This window comes from Chiloscyllium punctatum, chromosome 46 (assembly GCF_047496795.1).
Source record: "Chiloscyllium punctatum isolate Juve2018m chromosome 46, sChiPun1.3, whole genome shotgun sequence".
Classification (NCBI taxonomy): Eukaryota; Metazoa; Chordata; class Chondrichthyes; order Orectolobiformes; family Hemiscylliidae; genus Chiloscyllium; species Chiloscyllium punctatum.
The window spans coordinates 59,082,151-59,104,422 of NC_092784.1; the positions used below are offsets into that span (position 1 = coordinate 59,082,151).

A 22,272-nucleotide genomic window follows, 5' to 3' on the forward strand; every position below is an offset into this window, starting at 1 on the left:
TCTGGTGATGAGGCTTTCTGCTAAATAACTTTGGCCGTCTGCTCAGTGAACCACACGACAGGATCCGCCATCTCCTTTTCCCACAGGCTCTCAAGGATGCTATGACAGACTTGTGGTCAAATTTCTCCACGAAGGATGGGTGACACAGAACGGTCCAACTACTTGGAGCATTCTGCGGCAGCAGGGCCAGGTCCATGCCTCGCAACACCGGGGATAGGTAGAACCTCAGTACGTAGTGAGACTTGGTATTGTGCACTGAGGGTCTGCACACAACTTGATGCAGCCACACACCAAGGTGGCCATTAGGGTGAGGGTAGCATTGGGTACGTTTCCTCCCCCCCCCCCCCCTCCCTCTTATCATAGCATGTATGGTAATCTTAACACATGAATATTTCACATGGGGATTGCTTACAATATCCTGACAAGTATTCAGCACAACCAAGACAGACTGACTGGTAATTTATTTCGGTGAAGTGTGTGGGATCTTGCAGCACAAATTGGCTTTTATGTGACTGTTGACCCTTTTGCAGGAATGATGCTCTCAAACAGTAAGTCTTCTTTCCCTCTGCATTAAAGATGCATGTCAAATAAACTAACAGTGATATGAGGAAGAATCCTTTTTTATGCAGAGAATGGTCAGGATCTGGGGCACTCTACCTGGAGGCATCGTAGAGGCCAATTCAGTTGTGACTAAAGAGGAAGTTTGATAATCACCCAAATAGGAAATTATTTGCAGGGATACAGGGAAATGACAGCCAAGTGGGACTACCTAAACTGATCTAGCAGAGGGCTAGCAGAGGTATGATGAGCTGAGTGTCCTCCTTCCATTCTGTAACCATTCTATGTTTCTGCTTATGCTAATTTAAAATATAGAACTCTCAGTTTGAAGTTTGAAGAATATATCCACTAACATTTTTTTAAAAGTTCATTTCTTTGGTGAGAATGTGATTAGAACAAACCAGGATGCATTCCACCAACATGTTAAGAAATACTTCACAAGAGTGTGGATCGTATAATCATTGAATCTTTACAGCGTGGAGACAGGCCATTCAGCCCATCAAGTTCACACCAACCCTCTGAACAGCAGTCCCACCCATCCCCGCCCTATCCCTGCATTTGCCATGGCTAACCCACCTAGCCTGCACATCCCTGGGAATTTACCATGGTCAATCCACCCTAACCTGTACATCTTTGGACTGTGGGAGGAAACATGGAGCAATACAGGGAGAATGTGCAAACTCCACACAGGCAGTCACCCCAAGGGATGGAATCGAACCAGGGTCCGTGGCACTGTGAGGCAGCAGTGCTAACCACTGAGCCACCATGCCACCCCTATGTATAAGGAAGATTAGACAATATGAACGAAATGACATACATACAGCCACATGAACAAACTATGTTTAATATTTGAGGCACAGTTTTGTTTTGAACTGTAGCAAACAGTCTCAGATTGCTATAGTAATAGCAAAGCAACAAAGAAGAATCACAGGATCAGTCACTGGCTTCCAACAAATTTACACAGAAACCAGTCGAACTTGTCTACGCCAACCACAGGAGCCTCCTCCCAGCATACTTCACCTAAAGTTACCTTTACATCAATCCTTAAAAATTTAAAAACTGTTCTTTCAGAGCATATTCACGACCCAGTCCAACAAACCTCAAGGTTGAAGAGGAAGCATCAATCTGAAATCTTAATTCTGCTTTTCTCTCTTCAAGACTCTTTCCAGCATTTTTCCTCATTATATTTCAAATGTCCAGGCTGTTGGGAGGTCAGCTCCGTCTGCTCATGCTCAGTGTGCAGGGTAGAAACTGTGGGTGCAGGAAATCACATTGCTGCTACTTGACTTTGTGAGGGTTTATCCAAGGACCTTGGATATGAGAATGCATGTCCACACAAATGCAAATCCCACATCGACTTTGCAAATGAGGCAGGTTGAAATTTTGGGCATAAGTAGGTGAAGCAGTAAATCACTTGATTTTTTACTAATAGAGAGCTCCATAATAGCTGGTTCTGGGAGGGTTGATATTATCCAATTGCACTAATAACCATCAGCAACTTTCATTCTCTCCCTGCAGTGATCTAATGTATTTGCCCACATTATTATGTAACAGTGTTTGCTTCCACTTTCGTGTTTCTGGAAATTCTGTTTTGAACACAAAGTTGTCCCAAATAGCAGGTTTTGGTACTTAGCTCAGTGTTGTGTTCAATAATACAGTTGCAAAGCACTTTGGGGTGTTTTGGGGTGACACCATCAATACCCCACTTCAAACATGACATTCTGGATTTGAAGTAGTTTAAAAATGAAATTTGTCCAATGCCATCACAACCTTACCAAATACCATCTGAATATAACTCTCATTTAACACCAAAATCGTCCCATTCCAAATCCCAGTCCCAATTGCTGACCAAATCACAAATCAATTTGATCTAAATTCTCAATCCTAACCCAAATACAATTCTCAATCCAATCCAATATCATTCCTAATTCAATCGAAGATCACAAAATTGGCCCCAACATCATTTCCGAACTAAACTAAATTGCCAGTCTCCTTACCAAATTGATGTAATTTCCCAACCCTCACCCCAATCTCAGACCCAAACTAATTTAAACTCCCAACCACATTCCCACTTTAATCTAAACTCCCAATCTCAGTTTTAACCTAAACTTCCACTCATGACCTCAACCCTTTTTTGGAGGGAGGGAAAGAGAGGCAGTTCGGCTCGGGGCGCGTGCACTGTCACCCTGGTAACGCGCGCCTTTTCTGATTTGAAAGCTGCCTGGTGCGCGTGTCCGCGAAGCTAATCGGGAGCGCGCGCCTGTGTTGATATTTGAACAGGAGACACAAGGCGGAGATAGGAGTCCAGGCAAGACGTGGCTTCTAGTAATCGTAAGCAAACAAACTTTACAAGACTTTCAGTATCATTACTATACTAGGAAAAATGTTGCTTCTGCAGAAATTCAACTTAATAATGTTTCCTTTAAAAGAAACACGAAAAGGGGTAGTTTTGACGAAATTCACAATATTATAACTTCCTATTTCTTTTAAATGTCATCCAAACATTTTTTGTTACACATTTTAAGATTTCCCAGTCTGCCACCTCTGAAATATTTTATTTTTGTTCTCAGTTTCTAGACTTTGCAAAGGAAAGTTTACTGGTTCTCGTCAAATATTTATGTTTGACAATAAGGCTTTCTAAACCCTTATCCTTATTTAATGATCATTTGTGTTTTAAGAGGGTGGCTTATTTATCCCCTATAAGATAAATTGCATTAATAAACAGGAGATACTCATTTTAAGTTTGGGGAAAAATAAATTTGCAAAGGATTTGTTGAAAATATACAGAGACTGATAGGAAAGTTTACACGGATTCTAAAGGTTGAAAAATGTTCTGTCTTTCAGAGTCTGTTTCAGCTTTTACTTTGTACAACTTTTAAAAGACAATTCATGTAGGCTATTTTCTAAAGTTACTTCAACTTCTAGTTTCTTGTAAATATTTGTTGAAAAATGTGATGCTGGAAAAACACAGCAGGCCAGGCAGCATCCGAGGAGCAGGAGAATTGACGTTTCGGGCATAAGCCCTTCTTCAGGAATGAGGTTGGTGTGCCAGGTAGGCTGAGATAAAAGGTGGTTGGGGGGGGGGGGGGGTTTGGGGGAGGGGCGCTGGGAATACGATGGAGGTGAGGGTGAGGGTGATAGGCCGGAGAGGGGGTGGGGGCGGAGAGATTGGGAAGAAGATTGCAGGTCAAGAGGGCGATGCTGAATCTGGAGTTGGGACTGAGATAAGGTGGGGGGAGGGGAAATGAGGAAGCTGGAGAAATCTACATTCATCCTGTGTGATTGGAGGGTTCCTAGGCGGAAGATGAGATGCTCTTCCTCCAGGCGTCGTGTGGTCAGGATCTGGCGATGGAGGAGGCCAAGGATCTGCATGTCCTTGGCGGAGTGGGAGGGGGAGTTAAAGTGTTCAGCCACGGGATGGTTGGATTGGTTAGTTCGGGTGTCCCAGAGGTGTTCCCTGAAATGTTCCACAAGTAGGCAGCCTGTCTCCCCAATGTAGAGGAGACCACATCGGGTGCAACGGATACAGTAAGTGATGTGTGTGGAGGTGCAGGTGAATTTGTGATGGATATGGAAGGATCCATTGGGGCCTTGGAGGGAGGTGAGGGGGGAGGTGTGGGTGCAAGTTTTGCACTTCTTGCGGTTGCAGGGGAAGATGCTGGGAGTGGAGGTTGGGTTGATGGGGGGTGTGGACCTGACAAGGGAGTCACGGAGGGAGTGGTCTCTCCGGAACACTGATAGGGGTGGGGAGGGAAATATATCCCTGGTGGTGGGGTCTGTCTGGAGGTGGCGGAAATGACGGAGGGTGATACGATGTATCTGGAGATTGGTGGGGTGGAAGGTGAGGACCAGTGGGGTTCTGTCCTGGTGGCAATTGGAGGGGCGGGGTTCAAGGGCAGAGGTGCGGGAAGTGGAGGAGATTCGGTGGAGAGCATCGTCGACCACGTTGGAGGGGAAATTGCAGTCTTTGAAGAAGGAGGTCATCTGGGTTGTTTGGTAGTGGAATTGGTCCTCCTGGGAGCAGATGCGGTGGAGGCGGAGGAATTGGGAATATGGGATGGCGTTTTTACAGGGGGCAGGGTGGGAGGAGGTGTAATCTAGGTAGCTGTGGGAGTCGGTCGGTTTGTAGTAAATGTCAGTATTGAGTCGGTCGCCCGAGATAGAAATGGAGAGGTCTGGGAAGGGGAGGGAGGAGTCTGAGACAGTCCAGGTAAATTTGAGGTTGGGGTGGAAGGTGTTAGTAAAGTGGATGAACTGTTCAACCTCCTCGTGAGAGCATGAGGTAGCGCCAATACAATCATCGATGTAGTGAAGGAAAAGGTGGGGGGTGGTGCCAGTGTAGCTGCGGAAGATGGACTGTTCCACATATCCGACGAAGTAACTATTTGTCCACTATTTGGAGCTACTTTTTTTTAAAAAGTAGATTAAATGACCCCTTCCCCTTCTTTTGAATTAAGAAACCAGGTATTGTTACTTTGCCTCAATTCTGTGGCTAATATATTGTACAGGTGTCATGTTCCAAATTCATCCTTTCACGTCAGGTGGATTGACTGGCAGGTGAATAGGGAAACCCAGTCAGGTGGAGAATTCGCAGATGTGGTTTCCTTCCCTCATTTGGAATTGGAAATGTTCGTCAGTTTTGCAACTAATTTCCATCCTTCTCTCACCTTCAGTTCTGACTATTCCTTTCCCTTCCTTTGATATCTTTGTTTCCATTTCCGGGGTTGGCTGTACACCAAACTCCACTGCGGGCCCACCGCCCTCAACACATTCTTCAAGAATTCCCACTCCAATCTCTCAGGCTCTTCATCTCAGTCACACCTGTCCTAAAGCTGCCACCTTTCACAGGGATGCGTTGGGTATGGCTTTATTTTCCCTCAAGTAGCAATTCTCCCCTCACTGGTTGACCAGGCCTTCAGCCATATTTACCATCTATCAAACTTTTTGCCCCTCATCTCTTTTCCCTTCCTTCCAGGACACTAATGATTGTGTTTTTCCTTTGCTCACCATTCACCCCCACCAGTCTCCGAGTCCAAAGAATCATCTCCACCATATTTGCCACCTCCAATGGGATTTCACCACCAAACACACCTTCCCTCCCTTGTTATCATTCCACAGGGACCATTCCCTCCACAACCATTCCATCATCCTAATGCTTTCTCAATTCCCCATAGCACCTTCCCACATAATCACAGAAGAGGATAACATATACAGTAGAGCCCCGACTTACGAAATTAATCCGTTCCGGGACCCGGTTCGCGAACCGAAAAGTTTGTGAACTGGATCAATTTTTCCCATTGTTTGGATAGCGGAAGAATGCTTGGATGTAGCAACAAATGATGTTCACAGTGTGCGTGCGCTAAAGACGAACTGAATGAGATCACGCGGGGCCCGAGAGCTTTTGCATTCAAAGCGCGTGTAGCAAAGCAGAACAATGAAACTACATAGTCGCACACGGGCTTTTTGCTTTCGTACCTTGAATTTTGTACGTACGTTGAAGCAAAATTTTACATACTATCCTGTTCGTAAACTGATTTGTTCGTGAATGGGGTCGTTCATATGTCGAGGCGCTACTGTAATTCCTTCCCTCCTTACTGCCCAACATTCCACATACATCTTCCAGGTGAAGCAGAGTTTTATTTATACTTCCTTCAATCTAGTTGACTACATTAACTGCTCACAATGTGATTTTCTTTACAGAGCCAAGACCAATTAAACACTGGGTGACCACTTTGCAGAGCACCTCTACGCTGACTGTAGGAATTACCCTGACCTTCTGGTTCCTCGCCATCTCAATAAACCATCTTGCTGTCATTGAAGCATTTCTGTCCTGGGCCTGCTGCAGTACTTCAATTAATGGAGGCTGGAAGAAAACCAATTCATTTTCCACCTCAGTACTTTACAGTCTTCAGGACTTAAGTTCAACAATGTCAAATCATGAATGGTGTCCTTAGTTTTGGTTACATATCCTTTCTGTCCCTAACTTTTTCTACCCCATGTCTTGTTTGCATTGATTTGCTCTCAGTAAAGCTGATGTATTTCTGACTAGTCACTCATTATTAACATCTGTTTTGCAGCCACGTCTCTCCTCTATTCACACTCTCTTCCTTTGTATTTTGCTCAGGATGCACTAAGCATCTGTTCCACTTGTTCCTCCTGCACCTTTGTCAACAACATGAACACCACCATTTCCAGCCATCTTCAGATCCAAAGAATCGTGTTATTGTACATGACATGATAACTCTGTTTCTCTCTCTGCAGATGTGACCAGAGCTGAGTTTCCCCAGTACTTTGTTTATTTTCCAACGATTGCATGAAGGTTTGTTGCTCGGGTGATGATTGCCATAATTGTGGGTATGTTCGCCGAGATGGGAAGTTAATCTACAGACATTTCATCCCCTGTCTAGGTGACATCCTCAATGTTTTGGAGGCTCCTGTGTGGCACTACTGTACTGTGTCTTCTGGAATTTATTTGGTTCCATTCCTGCAGTTTCTGGTTGTTCGTTGTAGTGGCCGGTATATTGGGTCTAGGTCTATGTGCTTGTTGATAGAGTCCGTGGATGATGGCCATGCTTCTAGAAATTCTCCAGCTGCCCTCTGTCTTTGATCATTGTGTTGTCCCTATCCAGTTTGTGGTCCTTGTCATCTGTGTGTGTGGCTACGAGGGACAGCTGCTCACAGCGTTCAGTGGCTGGTTGGTGTTTGTAGATGTTGAATACTAGTTGTCTGCCTGTTTGTCCTATATAGTATCTCATGGAGTCATAAAGATGTACAGCATGGAAACAGACCCTTCGGTCCAACCCGCCCATGCCAACCAGATATCCCAACCCAATCTAGTCCCACCTGCCAGCACCCAGCCCATATCCCTCCAAACCCTTCCTATTCATATACCCATCCAAATGCCTCTTAAATGTTGCAATTGTACCAGCCTCCACCACTTCCTCTGGCAGCTCATTCCATACACGTGCCACCCTCTGTGTGAAAAAGCTGCCCCGTAGGTCTCATAATCTTTCCCCTCTCACCCTAAACCTATGCCCTCTAGTTCTGGACTCCCCCACCCCAGGGAAAGATTTGTCTATTTATCCTATCCATGCCCCTCATAATTTTGTAAACCTCTAAGGTCATACCTCAACTTCCGACACTCCAGGGAAAACAGCCCCAGCCTGTTCAGCCTCTCCCTATAGCTCAAATCCTCCAACCCTGGCAACATCCTTGTAAATCTTTTCTGAACCCTTTCAAGTTTCACAACATCTTTCCGATAGGAAGGAGACCAGAATTGCACGCAATATTCCAACAGTGGCCTAACCAATGTCCTGTACAGCCGCAACATGACCTCCCAACTCCTGTACTCAATACTCTGACCAATAAAGGAAAGCATACCAAATGCCTTCTTCACTATCCTATCTACCTGCGACTCCACTTACAAGGAGCTATGAACCTGCACTCCAAGGTCTCTTTGTTCGGCAACACTCCCTAGGACCTTACCATTAAGTGTATAAGTCCTGCTAAGATTTGCTTTCCCAAAATGCAGCACCATGCATTTATCTGAATTAAACTCCATCTGCCACTTCTCAGTCCACTGGCCCATCTGATCAAGATCCCGTTGTAGTCTGAGGTAAACGTCTTCGCTGTCCACTACCCCTCCAATTTTGGTGTCATCTGCAAACTTATTAACTGTACTTCTTACGCTTGCATCCAAATCATTTATGTAAATTACAAAAAGTTGAGGTCCCAGCACCGATCCTTGTGACACTCCACTGGTCACAGGCCTCCAGTCTGAAAAACAACCCTCCACCACCACCCTCTGTCTTCTACCTTTGAGCCAGTTCTGTATCGAAATAGCTAATTGTCCCTGTATTCCGTGAGATCTAACCTTACTCATCAGTCTCCCATGGGGAACCTTGTCGAACGCCTTACTGAAGTCCATATAGATCACATCTACCGCTCTGCCCTCATCAATCCTCTTTGTTAGTTCCTCAAAAAATTCAATCAAGTTTTAAGACATGATTTCCCACGCACAAAGCCATGTTGCCTATCCCTAATCAGTCCTTGCCTTTCCAAATACATGTACATCCTGTCCCTCAGGATTCCCTCCAACAACTTGCCCACCACTGACATCAGGCTCACTGGCCTATAGTTCCCTGGCTCGTCCTTACCACCTTCTTAAACAGTGGCACCAAGTTTGCCAACCTCCAGTCTTCCAGCCCCTCACCTGTGACTATCGATGATACAAATTTCTCAGCAAGAGGCCCAGCAATCACTTCTCTAGCTTTCCACAGAATTCGAGGGTACACCTGATCAGGTCCTGGGGATTTATCCACCTTTAACCATTTCAAGACATCCAGCACGTCCTCCTCTGTAATCTGGACATTTTTCAAGATGTCACCATCTATTTCCCTACAGTCTATATCTTCCATATCCTTTTCAACAGTAAATACTGATGCAAAATACTCGTTTAGCATCTCCCCCATTTTCTGCGGTTCCACACAAAGGCCACCTTGCTGATCTTTGAGGGGCCCTGTTCTCTCCCTAGTTACCCTTTTGTCCTTGATGTATTTGTAAAATCCCTTTGGATTCTCCTTAGCTCTATTTGCCAAAGCTATCTCGTGTCCCCTTTTTGCCCTCCTGATTTCCCTCTTAAGTATACTCCTATTTCCTTTATCCTCTTCTAAGGATTCACTCGATCTATCCTGTCTCTACCTGACATATGCTTCCTTCTTTTTCTTAACCAAACCCTCAATTTCTTTAGTCATCCAGCATTCCCTAAACCTACCAGCCTTTCCTTTCACCCTGATAGGAATATACTTTCTCTGGATTCTTGTTATCTCATTTCTGAAGGCTTCCCATTTTCCAGCCGTCCCTTTACCTGCGAACATCTGCCCCCAATCAGCTTTTGAACGTTCTTGCCTAATACCATCAAAATTGGCCTTTCTCCAATTTAGAACTTCAACTTTTAGATCTGGTCTATCCTTTTCCAGCATTATTTTAAATCTAATAGAATTATAGTCACTGGCCCCAAAGTGCACCCCCACTGACACCTCAGTCACCTGCCCTGCCTTATTTCCCAAGAGTAGGTCAAGTTTTGCACCTGCTCTAGTGGGTACATACACATACTGAATCAGGAAATTGTCTTTGCATGAAATCTTGTACATTACATTAGATTTGAACCTGATTGTGTTTGTGGAGGGCTGGCATTTGTTCCAGTCTTTGCACCACTGCTTCTGTTTTGAGCCCAGAGATGGGGGAGCCCATATGTGTCCCATTGATCTGTTCATATATCTGGTTGTTGAATGTGAAGTGTGATGTCAAGCACAGGTCTAGTAGTTTGAGTATGCAATCCTTGTTAATGGGTTCCCCATTGTGTCATCTGTTCTGTTTGTCCAGCAGGTTGGCTATTGTGTCTCTGGCTGGAGTTTTGTCAATTGAAGTGAACAATGCTGTTACATTGAATGAAACCATTTCTTCATCCTTGTCTATATTTATGTTCTTGATGTTGTCTAGGATTTCCTGTGATGATTGTATGGAGTGTTTGGATCTGCTGATTATCCTGCACCCTTTGTCCAGCTGCTGGGATATGCACTGAAGCAGGGACTGAGACTACAAGGCTAACTTGGATAGGATTGTTACAGAAGAGCCCAGGTCAGCCAAAGAATAATTATTGTTTCTTGCATACAGAATGGAGGAGAATGTCACTAATGGACATGACATAGCGGTGCACAAGAGGAGAGAGAAGTTGAAATGTTCCCGCTCAATGGATGTTGTCAACACAGAACCAAAAGGGTCCCACTGGACAGAAACAGAATTGCAGCAGCTAATGGGGCAGCACATGCAAGAGAAGCAGAGGAAGGAGAGCCAGGTCTTCATGCCTGCCCCGGCCTATTCCAGCTGTTCAACCATGCAGGCTTCACAGACCTCTGTACAAGTCACAAACACCACCACCTTCACGCCACAGCATGGGAAGGAGGAACAACCCCATGGGCTGGAGGGTGAAGCACCTCAGTACGACATCACTCTTATGGAAGAGAAACTCCAGCCAATAGAACAGCAGCTTCAGTACCTGCTGAAGAAGGCAGAGGAATTCCAGACCCACCTGGTGTACAGGTATTGGCCCAGCTCACGTCTGCTCTTAACTCTCTCTTAGAGGTGTAGCTTCATTCCATTCCTCATCATTTTGTCTTCAGCCAACCAGTGCTATCTTTCTGCAATTACATCTGTGATTCATAGATTGTAACTTGAGCTCTCTAAATCCTGTGCAAGTGGCATTCAGCCAAGATGTAGTTTATGATCAGAACCATCTAATAGTTGGTCTAAAGTTTGCTGCCAGTATTACAGTCAGGCACTGACAGCTATCCATGAATAAACCATGCGATGCCATTTGCTGAGAGACAGCACTACCCAGTGAATTGGGAATCAGCACAAGTTACCCAACAATTTGTGTCATTCTGCCTTTAGCTTGGTGAGGATGACAGCTCACCCTTAGTCACCCAGTGCATTTCACAAGGTTGCTGCATTTTCTTGTTAATTCCTGATTTTTTGTTAAAAAAAAGAAAAAAATCTGAAAGTTAGGGCAGCCACTTAACAGCCTAAGTAGCTTTCCACAGAAATATATATTGCTACAATACTCATCTACCTCTCCTGCCCTGAAATAGCATCAGAGTTATGCAGCACAGAAACAAACCCTTCTATCCAATGTGGAGCCTCGTTTGTACATATGCTAGGGGTAGTAAATTGGTGTTTGTGGTGTTTAAAATGTTTTCTTATATTTCTGTCTGTCTCTCTCATTATTCTTTCTTTTCACTTCTTTCTCTACCTCACTTGACTCTTCATTTTCTCTCATTCCTCTGTTTTCTGCTCTCTCCTTTTAAAACTTACGGGTCAAGGAGATAGACTGTTGGTGTCTGAGTTTACAGTGAGTGAGTGAAAGGCAGTGGATAAGCTTTATACGCTAATGGATGAAGCACGGTATGCGATAGCTCTCCTTCGGAAAGTTCTTGGCTTTGTTGTAACGGGTTAGCCTGTTTGTTCCCTGATGTTCTTCAGTCTGTTTCCCTCCTGCAGCAGAGACCGAATTCACAATGAGGAGTTTGCAAGGGCTGTACCAATCTTTGTGAAGACGTGCCAGCCATACTTTGCTTACCTGGAATCGACGGCACGCAGTATTCACTCCGACAGGAAACCTCTCCCAGAGTATATCCAGAAACGGGTAATGCCTTAGGAATAAGATTGAAAATCATTTGACAAAAAAAAAATAGATTTCAGAGCAAGTCCTGCCCACAGTGTGTTTTCAGGGAGGTTTGAACAGGCTGATACTCCCAGTGAGGGAGTGCTGTCCTGTCAGAGCTGCTGCGCTTCAGGAGAATCATTGCCAACTGGTCAGGGTCTAATGTGTCCAAGATCATCAGGAGACTTCTCTCCAGGTTCTGGCCAAGACTTAGCCCTCACTCCACTTCACCATATTGAATGGTCCAGTTGTTATCATATTGTTACTTTGAATAGATTCACTACAGTGTGGAAACAGGCCCTTTGGCCCAACAAGTTCACACCGACCGTCTGAAGAACAACTCACCCAGACCATTTCCCTCTGACTACTGCACCTAACACTACGGGCAAGTCACCTAACCTGCACATCTTTGGGCTGTGGGAGGACTGTGCAAACTCCACACATACAGTCACCCGAAGGTGGAATTGAACCTGGGTCCCCAGTGCTATGAGGCTGCAGTGCTAACCACTGAGCCACCGTGCCACACTACTTGTGAGAGCTCACTGAATGCAAATTGGCTACTGCATTTCCTACAGCACTGGTTGTATTTCACCAACTAGACAGCCCATGAGGAAATCCTGGGTTCATGAAAGATCCCTTTCTCTTGGAATTTCCAGAGTTCAGTTTGCACTCTGCTACCCAAGGGGGCAATAAGGTGCTACATTGGACCTGAACATTGAAGGGATTTTCATTACCAGAGAACGGCTTCTGGCAGAGATCAGATAGTACATAGTATGTACTACAGCTGGGTGAGGAGAACAATTAAGTGTATTTATTCAAGACCTCCAGGAGATAGTGATGTGTCTTGAGGTACTTCACAGGAATATCATCAAACAAGGTTTGATGAGCGACTTAAGGAGCTATCAGGACAGTGACTGAAGTCTGGTTAAAGGTGTAGCCTTTGAGAATGATACAAAAAGGGGAGGGAGAGGAGTCAAGGAGCAAATTTGAGAGCCAAAGGCATAGCTGCTAGTGGTGGACTGATGAAGATTGGAGATGGTCAAAGAAGCCAGAATTGGAGGAGTGCAGAGAGAACTTGGAGGATTGTGTTGTTGGCAGAGATTAGAGATTTGTAAACAGAAATTTTAGAGGAAAGTTCTTGCCTAATACCGTCAAAATTGGCCTTCCTCCAATTTAGAACTTCAACTGTTAGATCTGGTCTATCTTTTTCCATCACAATCTCTCTGCCAGTATATTAGTCCCCTTCCAATTTAGGTGCAATTTGTCCTTCTTGTACAGGTCACTTCTACCCCAAAACAGCTTCCAATGATCCAAAAATGTGAATCCTTCACCTGTACATTCTTGATTTGTGTCTGCCTGATCATTAATGTGTTTTTCCTCAGCTTTTGCAGTTCTCCCAGCAGCTGGCCTCCAGCCTAGAGCAGCTGGTCCTTATGTATGCATCCTTTGGCTTCATCTCTCTGGAGGAGACAGACCCCTGCAGGTAACGGGGACCCTGACCCAAACCACTCACGAGCTGCCAGTGGAAAATGAAACCACAATCCGAGAAGGTGTCCCGCTCTGTGAAATCGAACATTTCAAACAGCTGAGCAACTTGACAGGACCAGCTTCGACCCTGATCTAACCCTGCACTGATCCGTCTGACAGTGTGATCCCCACACCCCCCCACCCCCATCGGGGCAGTTCAGCGCCTGAACTGGTCAGTCTTGGCTGTGGTTGTAGGAGGGAATCGGTGTCGGATTTTGGCAGTTCCTCTGCTAAACTGGATCAGAAAGAAATACTTAATGGAGACCACTAATCATCCTCAAGTCATTTCAACTCCAGAATGATGCAAATCCATCACTACAGTTGCCTGTATGACTGTGGGAGTATTTATCCCATTCTCTACCAAACTTTACAATTTAATCCACTTCTACCTCCTCCACTTCCAGATCACAACAGATTGTTCCCTGTGGAAACATATCCTCGCCTCCCCTCTGGTAGTTTCACTAATCACCATAAGTATAAGTCCTCCATAGCGCCTGCTGTTGGGAATGGTTTCTCCTTATTCACTTTATCAAAACCCTTTAGGACTTTAAGATGCTGAAATCCTATTTCTCCTTGCCCGTCTCGGCACAGAGCAGAATGCCCCAGCTTCTCCATTCTGCCACGCTAAGTGAAGTCCCTCATTCCTGGTCCCATTCTTGTAAATCAAAACCTCCCCTATGAGGTTTGGATACTTTTCCCTGATGTATCAGACCCAGGATTGATAGGGATGGGGTAGACACAAGCCAATTGCGTACTTGATTTGTCCTAGAGAGGAGGATGATGGGACAAACAAAAATAAAATCTAAGGATTCTAATCATTTTTCTTCAACCACTCCAATCCCCAAATTTCCCTCCCCTTTCCTTTCATTTGTTTAAATCCTGGCATTCCAGTATTTGCTACTTCTACAGAGGAGAGTTCCGTCTCGGGCACTGGTTTAGAGTTTCTACATTTCGATACTGTATGCCTGTACCTTACACAGCAGCAAAGGAGCCAAGCCTGCTGTTCAAGAAAATCCGCTGGAACGTGGACATCACTGAAGGAGCATCCTACGGGGATGGGACAGATTCATTAACAGAATAGTAAGTGCAGATATTCGATTGGGAGAGGCTGTGGAGAGTAGAGGTTGTGTGTAATTCCAGGGGTGACAGTGTGTGGATAGCTGGGAGAAGCTGGAATTGTTCTCCTTGGAGAAATGTTGAACGGTAACTTCCTCAAGGGTACTCAAACTTCTGAGGGGGTCTACATGAGTTGACAGGGTGGTACCAGTCCCACTGGACGGATTTAGAGCAATTGACACTAGCGCCCCAAAAAGGTGGTAGGAAGATATTTGAAAGACAAACCTCAGCAAATGGTTAAGAGGTGGAATGCACTGTCCAAGAGGGTGGGAGAGACAGATGCAAATGGGGCTTTCACCATGGAATTGGATGAGCATCTGAAGACAGACGAACAGAGGTGCACAGCTCCAAAGTAAGAATAGAGCTGTTTTTCAGGGTTAAACACCATCAGGTTATAGTCTAACCTGTTTTATTTGGAAGCGCTACTCCTTCAGCAGGTGGTCTTACTTTCCAGGGAGCTGCCCCTATCATAGGGAGCCAAATAATCTCCTTCAGGGTTGTAGCTGTATTCCATGGTAGCCAAACCACCTCAGCCTGCATTTTGTAACATAATACAGGCAGACTCGTTTAATTGAAGATGTAGAAGTGTATATGGTTCACCTGTTCGGAACACCTTTCAGTTACATCAATGTTGTACTGTCATCTTCTACGTGGGGCCTCAGTCATTCACAGTGCTTCTGCTGTCCCATTGTATTGTTGTGCAGTTACTTCCTGTGCTTTAAGGAGGCTAATCAGGCGATGGATAACAACCAGCCCAGTTCCAAAAATACAACTTCCAAAAGCAGACGCCTGTGGTCTATTGGTCGCTGGATCCAGGTAGAACCCTCCCCAAGGGAACCAGATCTCCTTTGCTGGTAATTGATGTTAGAGTTTTCTATCACGTAGAATGATATAAGTCATAGTGTATAGAAACAGGTCATTAGGCCTACACTAGTGTTTATGTTTGACCCAAACACCTGCTGTTGTAGTATCTTACCAAGGACCCTTTCTCTGTGCATCCTATCTCCATGATCAGCTGCTAAATACATCTACCCTCAACTTATACTGAGCCAAAATCAGGAGTTGGAATTAGTCTACTCCCTCTGCAGGCACTGACCAGCGGTGGCCTTCCCTGTTCTAGCATTTATTCTGAATGAAGCAGTTACTGCTGGGTAGAACTTGGCAGTACCTTAAAAGGTGCAAGTTGTTATTGCATAGTTTAGGGCAGGAAAAGATTTTTCTCAACTATTGAGCATGCACGCTCTAACAGTATGTCAGACTGTAATTATCACTAAGATTGTGCAGTATTTGTCTCGATGTAGTGACACTTATAATTGCCTTGTAACAGGTTCAATTCAATTTCAGTCTTGCCAAAAGAAAATCTAATATAGATTAGTACCAAGTTTAAGTTAGCTCATTGAGCTGGAAGGTTTGTTTTCAGACATTTCATCACCATACTAGGTAACAATCAGTGAGCCTCTGGTGAAGCACTGGTGCTGTATGCTGCCCTCAAGGTGGGTGATGTCATTGATTTTTTTTAAAAATCAAGGGGAGGGTAGATAGGGTCTAAACCAAAGGAGTTCTGGTTAGAATACCATACCTCTAAATTCTTGCACATGTCTTTGTTTCTGCTGTCCTAAGCAGTATGTGTTGTCCATCTGTGTGTATGGAAACAAGTGAGTGTGGGGACATGGCTTTTAGTGGCCAGTTGATGCTCATGTATTGCGATAGTAAATTATAACACCAGCACTTCACTGGAGACTTTGATTTCTAGAAAAGTATAGATTACTTGTTGGGCCAAAGGGCCCGTTTCCACACTAAGTCCACAGCAACCCAGAGGAGCACCAGACCCATTCTCCTGCATTTACCCCTTCACCTAACACTACAGGCAATTTAGACTGTAGGAGGAAACCCACACAGACACTGGGAGAACATGCAAATGCCACAGTTGCCTGAGGTGGGAATTGAACCTGGGTCTCTGGTGCTATAATGCCCACTGGACAATTTAGCATGGCCAATACACCTGACCTGCACATCTCTGGAAGGTGGAAAGAAACCCACACAGACAGAGGGAGAGTGTGCACACTTCAGCCAGCTGCCATAAGCTGATATTATCCTTTAGGTGGTGAAGTGGCTGAAAACAAACATTCAAGCTCAGTGAGCTAACTTGAGAATATGTGTAGCTCTGCTTGATAAGTCTTAAGTTGTGACTAGAGTAGTACTTTCTGAAATGAGTTATATTAGCTCCAAAAAGTTTGAAAAGGCACTTTGCTTTTGGTGATATAAAGTCAATGGAAATGAGAGCACAGGCTGTAAAATAATGGATTGTTATTGGACAAGGGAATATAAAGTGATATTGGAGTGTCTCCAGTCCCTCTACAAAAACCCATCCTCCTCATTGCAGCAATCTAGTGTATCAGTGAGCACTTCTAGAGACACTGTCTTGATATGTACCGTTCCAGAAGCAGAAAAAGGAAAGTAAGGATAGTGTGTGGAAATTAGCACACATTCTGTCCCGGAGGTTTTAGAACACATTAGAACAGAAAATGTGGGAGGTTGCAATTTAAAAGAAAAACAAATACCACTTGGCCACTTCAAAAAGGAAGTATTGAGTAGAGTTAGATACTACCAAAGCTTGTTCAAAGTGCCACTGGGTGACTCAGTTAAAAAAAAATCCCCCAAATTGCTCCACCCTGACTTCAGGAAGTAGCCAAGGACAAGAGCTAGAGTTGAACGGGGAAGTGGTGGTAGGGCAGATCCTGAAATGTTAGCCTTTGTCCTGATTTGTGGTGAGAGGGAGAAGCAGTGTCCAACTCATGGCTGCTGGGCATGGCAAGTCCTGGTATATAGGAGAAAAAAAAAATACTTAAATCCATTTTTTAAAAAAAGTGGTATGTTTAGCTTTAAAAAAATGTAACAGAATCAATACATAAAATCAAGCCTCTGCCCCTGCAATGTTGGGTTACATTTTTAAATATGATTATGTAAAAGTCACTTCTTTATGGATTTTAGGTTTCTATACAAGCAGCCTCGAGGTGACTACGAGCTCCTGGTCACCATTGGGTTTGAGGAGCCATCACAGATTGCTGCTACTGATCTCCTTGTGGACATCCTTTTGAGTCGGAGGTCAGCTGACCCAGCAGGAACTTGCCTCACCAAACCAAAACAGTTCTCATACTTAGATGGTATCAATCACCCAGACCTCCCTACCTCTAGCTGCCAGGTAGTTTCAGCTGGACTCAATTCAGAGTCCTTCACCAGTTAACCCATTCACCCAGGCAAAGAAGTTGAATTTAGAATAGCTATTGACTCCTCCACTAGGAAAAAGCACAGTGAAACACCTTCTAGTCTTAGCACATGCTAATTAGCACTAGCATCCCAAAAGAAAAACTATAGAATTTACTTTATCACAAGGGCACACTTGAAATTAAAAAAAAGTGTTTACACCACTACATTTAAAAACTGGTCAGAGTAGTTAATGTGAGGGAGGGATTTGTATTAGCTTTTAAAAATTGTTCCCTTCACAAGAGTCCTAGCATCTAGAGACGGATTACTACAGGGACAAGTCTTTACATGTCACAATGGAGTTTAATACACCATAAAAATTTTCCATGACTGATTAAGGAAAAGATGACTTGGATAGGAAGTATAAACATCTAGTACAGGCAGCCTGATTTACAAGACATTTGTAAGACAGGTGAGCATTTAGAACATGGAAGCTTCAACTAGGTTTTAATAAAACCTTGGAACACTTAAAACAAGGTCAAACTACAAAATCAGACTCATTCTCTGGGACAGGAATAATTGACTCAACATGGTATTTGTACTTGCTTTGTTTTATTATGTATACACCTTCACAAAAATCACACAAGGGAAGACCAGTTAGCAGCTGCTAAAGCTGATTCACTATCTTCATGTATTTTACCCTTCAGTCAGTGTTTGTGTAGACTGGAGACTTGGATAAATCCTGCATTCACTTTTACAATAGAACTGTAACCAGGCTAAGTGTTGAACTTGAGCAGAAACACTTTAGGAAAATTACTCATGCAAACATGAATTTGTTAACTTTATGAACCAATACAAGCTCTTCAAAAAATGCCTCAAAAGTACATGCAGGTGCTGCTGTTGTAGCTGTATGATGATCTGCAGAGTTCCATTAAGGTTAGCATCAAAAAGTAGGTCAAGTCTCAATTATGTTGGAGAAAATTTCACCAATGGTGACAAAAAGGATCAGCTGTCAGAGCTTCAACTTCAAAACCAAAAAAGAAATCTGAAAATCTCTAGAATGAAGTTTGAAGAGTTAACCTTGATACACTATATAGCAATGTCCAAAAAGCTGTATAGCTTATCTACAATTCTGGCACAATTTGACCATTTGAAATATGGCCTGAAAATCCAAAACTACACCTGAAGTATTGATGAGACCAAGAATAGTGCAATTCAAGTGTCACAGAAACTGTTCTTGATCCATTGCCTGATTGGTAAAAAAATCACAGCCAGTGTACACGAGTACCCTACAACATTGCTTTCATCCAGTATTTGACTGGGTAATATCCATGTCCATGATCTCAAAAGCAGAAAAATCTCAAAACCAGCAAGTTAAACCTGATTCAGTAAGCATGTTTGTTATCAGCACTAAAGGAAGATTTACCAGTAAGCCAGATGCAAAACAGATTTAGTAAGGAAAACCTATTTGGCTCTGCACAAACTTTTGGCCTTGCCAATTAGCCAGCTCGAGTTTCCTTGGAAGTTTGTAAAAACCTGGGGAGGTAGTGTGGAGAGAGTTTGAAAATATTGGCTAAGATGACAAAATGAACTGCTTCATTCATTCAACACTTGGATTTTAACTTCACTAACTTCCAACTCAAGGCAAATTGCCAAAGCCGGAATCCTGTCTGAACTTCCTGTTCAATGTAGCTTTCAAATTTATTGTGGAAATTACCCAAACCGATCAGGTGGTGACAGCAGTTTACTGGCATGTTGATCATAAAGCTAAAGAACTGTAGACTAAAGCAAAGGCAGCAAAAATGTATACATATCATCTCCTACATGCAAATACAAGGCTGTATAAATTGGTTGCTTTAAGAAGGAAAAAAAGTGTTCCCTGCATATTTGCATACTGCACATCTAAGGACACTTCAAAGTAACAGTTCACCTGCTGGATTCCTTAAAAAGAAAGTGTGCAAAGTAATTGCACCAATGGCAACATAGAGACGAACAAACAAACATTCTTCATTTGGAGACCACCTCAGGTCTGCATCATGGCTTCTACATGTTCCAGTTTGAGACAGGATAAAAGATTATCCACACTTCAGGTTTGCTCCACAGAGCAAGTTGATATGATTCAGAGTTTGTTCCTCCCCTTTCAAAAAGAGGTTGGTTAGTAATAAATTTCCTCTTGGAAAAAGATGCAATGACATGGAGGCAACTTGGGCAAAAAATTCTGCATAGCCAAAAGCCCAAGACAATTTAAAAAATAAAATCTACATCTTCAACTGTCTAGCTATGTACACAATTAGATCCCCATCAAGACTGTACACCTTGTTTAAAATCACCCATCAGAAAATATATTTTTCTACAAACAATGGCTAAGTCAGGTTTTAAGTTTGCTCACTGATATGAAAGTCTTGTTTTCAGACAGTTATCACCATTCTAGGTTTATAGAATGAACAGCTTATGCTCAAAATGTCAATCCTCCTGGTCAGATGCTGTCTGACCAGCTGTGCTTTCCCAGCACCATACTTTTTTGGTCTAGTTCCTCAATCTTCGTTTTCTAGTTAAATACCCACTACACATTCTAAAAGACCTACAAAAGCAATGGAACACCCATGGGGCCACCAATATTAGGTTTTATTAGAAGTAATACAGAGACTTGATCAGACTGCCTCCCAACAATTCAACCCAAACTTGGGATCCACTACATGGAAGATCCCCTTGTCACCACTCAAAAAAAAAAGGGAACAGTGAGGAAACCTACATCAATGTCCTAACAGACAAAAATTCAAAGGAGGAAAAGGACAGACCTTCTCTCTTCCTCCACCCCCCAACCAGATGTCACATTAGACTAACAGTTAAAAATGAACAAACCAGCATCTACAGGAAAAATAGACTAGATACTCAACTACAGGAGCAATCAACCCACCACCTACAAAACAGAGCTGCATCAGACCATTTTGGTGAGCCACCCTGTTGCAACCAGGAACTATAAACAGAAGGAGATCTTTTCAGCATATTAAAGAATGGATACTGAACAAACAGTCTGCTAATTTCTCAACGAACCCAAACAAGCAGACAAGTGCCCAGAAACCCTAGTCACTCCCCAAAGACATCTGAAATGACTCCCAGATTACTTAGACCTCTTGGCATCATGGTAGCCTACAACATAAACAGCTACTAATGAACCTGAAAAAACCCTATACAAAAAAGTGACTTTTACAAAACACCATGCAAGGACTATAACTGCATTGGACAAAACAGAAACCAGCCACCAGGCTACATGAACATTAACTAGCCACCAAAAGACGGGACTCACTAATCACTAGTTTCCTTACTACAGATGAAGGAAGGGCACCACTTGGACTAAGACAACACATCCATCCTAGGATAAGCTAAACAAACAGACAGACATGAAATGCCTGAAGGCCTGATGTTCAAAATCAGAACACCATCAGGAAATGTTAATTTGGATCCCACCTACCATCTGAGGGGGAAAAAAATCCATTGTAACAACTAGAAAGCAGGACATCACACCAGTGCTTCACCAGAGGCTCACTGATGTCACCATGCTCAGTAACATGTCTAAGAACAAACCTACCAGCTCAGTGAGCAAATTTACAACCTGAACTATGAGCCTTCAAAAAAAGCCAAAATATTAAAATGAGTTGCACCCAACTCAGTTTCACAACTAACCCATTCAAGTTGGAACAGATATCATTGGAGATTGGCATTGAAATCCAGGCAGCTTCGGAGCAGATACAAAAGACATTCAAACTCAGGGAACAAGAGTTCTTGGCAGGTTGACTATCCAGCAGAAAGCCTTTATACTGTAAACAGCTCTAAACCTATTGAATGCATTAAACAATTAAGAACAAACAAAAGACAGTAGTACTTCAAGGCTGGTTCCCATAAAAGCATTGGGTGTCTTGGACCTGAAACTAAGTTTGAAAACATTGGGGAGGCCTTGGAGCATCATTCAGGTCCACACAAAGCCCAGAGCATGTGGCCTGTAGCTTGGATATTAAAAGTGGTGTTAGCTTCAACTGACTTACTACCGTTACCCTTTGAGGTTTCAAACGTACAAGAAAAAACCCATTAATGATGAGTCTCCAGCTCCACTACAGTCCATTCACCTTGGGAAGAGGAGATATCTTCAGGAGAAAAGCTAGTGACTGATGTGATGCTGGCTGTGGAGTCATCTAGTGGTGATATAAGATCTGTCCATTTGCTCAGCTCTGCCTGGTCCACTGTCACCTTGCTTTGTAATTTCATACAATCTCCAGAGAGCAGCAGTGTCTGGTTGATCAGCTGCTGCACAACTTTCACCGGCTCAATCTGTAGTGTCAAGACCCTCTCACTGGGCTCCTCAATGACTTCAGGACACGGCCAGTCTGCTGGTTTCAGAACTTCCTCTCTCTCAAGGTCGTCTTCCAACCTGGTCTCTTCTGCTGTTTCCACTTCATAGATGGTGGAAAGAATAGGAGGTAGCAGTGGGGATGTCCATGGTACACCAGCATGTGGCTGTAGAGGAGGTGGTGGTGGTGGTGTTTGAACACTCAAGGGGCCTGCAACAGTTGATAGCACTTGAAGATTGAGAAAATAGTTCAAGCAGCAAAAAAAAAAAAAATCCACTTTGTGCATGCAATTCTACAACT

At 43.6% G+C, this 22,272-nt stretch overlaps 2 protein-coding genes across 7 annotated transcripts in view; one reads left to right on the forward strand and one right to left on the reverse strand.

Moving 5' to 3' along the window:
• The first annotated feature begins 2,844 nt into the window (after window positions 1-2,844).
• c46h19orf67 (chromosome 46 C19orf67 homolog) lies at window positions 2,845-18,235 on the forward strand. Of its 2 annotated transcripts, none has more exons than XM_072564378.1 (7): window positions 2,845-2,889; window positions 10,234-10,659; window positions 11,617-11,761; window positions 13,162-13,262; window positions 14,198-14,386; window positions 15,127-15,276; window positions 17,414-18,235. In XM_072564378.1, exons 2-7 carry the CDS (start codon window positions 10,235-10,237, stop codon window positions 17,664-17,666), a joined length of 1,263 nt encoding a protein of 420 aa, XP_072420479.1. In that variant the 5' UTR covers window positions 2,845-2,889; window position 10,234; the 3' UTR covers window positions 17,667-18,235. The 2 variants fall into 2 exon arrangements, with proteins under 2 accessions (XP_072420479.1, XP_072420478.1); XM_072564377.1 differs by having other exon boundaries at window positions 2,876-2,889; window positions 10,060-10,659.
• Window positions 18,236-21,704: 3,469 nt separating this feature from the next.
• LOC140468159 (uncharacterized) overlaps window positions 21,705-22,272 on the reverse strand; it is a 39,520-nt gene continuing 38,952 nt past the window's right edge. For all 5 annotated transcript variants that reach the window (XM_072564374.1, XM_072564375.1, XM_072564372.1 and 2 more), the window contains one exon: window positions 21,705-22,182. In XM_072564374.1, the coding sequence (XP_072420475.1) occupies window positions 21,713-22,182 (470 nt within the window). In that variant the 3' untranslated portion in view covers window positions 21,705-21,712. The remainder of the gene's footprint in view (window positions 22,183-22,272) is intronic.

Bases quoted from the DNA above. Each gene is read 5' to 3' on its own strand.
- c46h19orf67 (XM_072564378.1), top strand. From the start codon at position 10,235: ATGGAGGAGAATGTCACTAATGGACATGACATAGCGGTGCACAAGAGG. The intron at 11,762-13,161 runs GTAATGCCTTAG...GTTTTTCCTCAG, and splicing joins CAGAGTATATCCAGAAACGG to CTTTTGCAGTTCTCCCAGCA. The intron at 14,387-15,126 runs GTAAGTGCAGAT...ATTGTTGTGCAG, and splicing joins ACAGATTCATTAACAGAATA to TTACTTCCTGTGCTTTAAGG.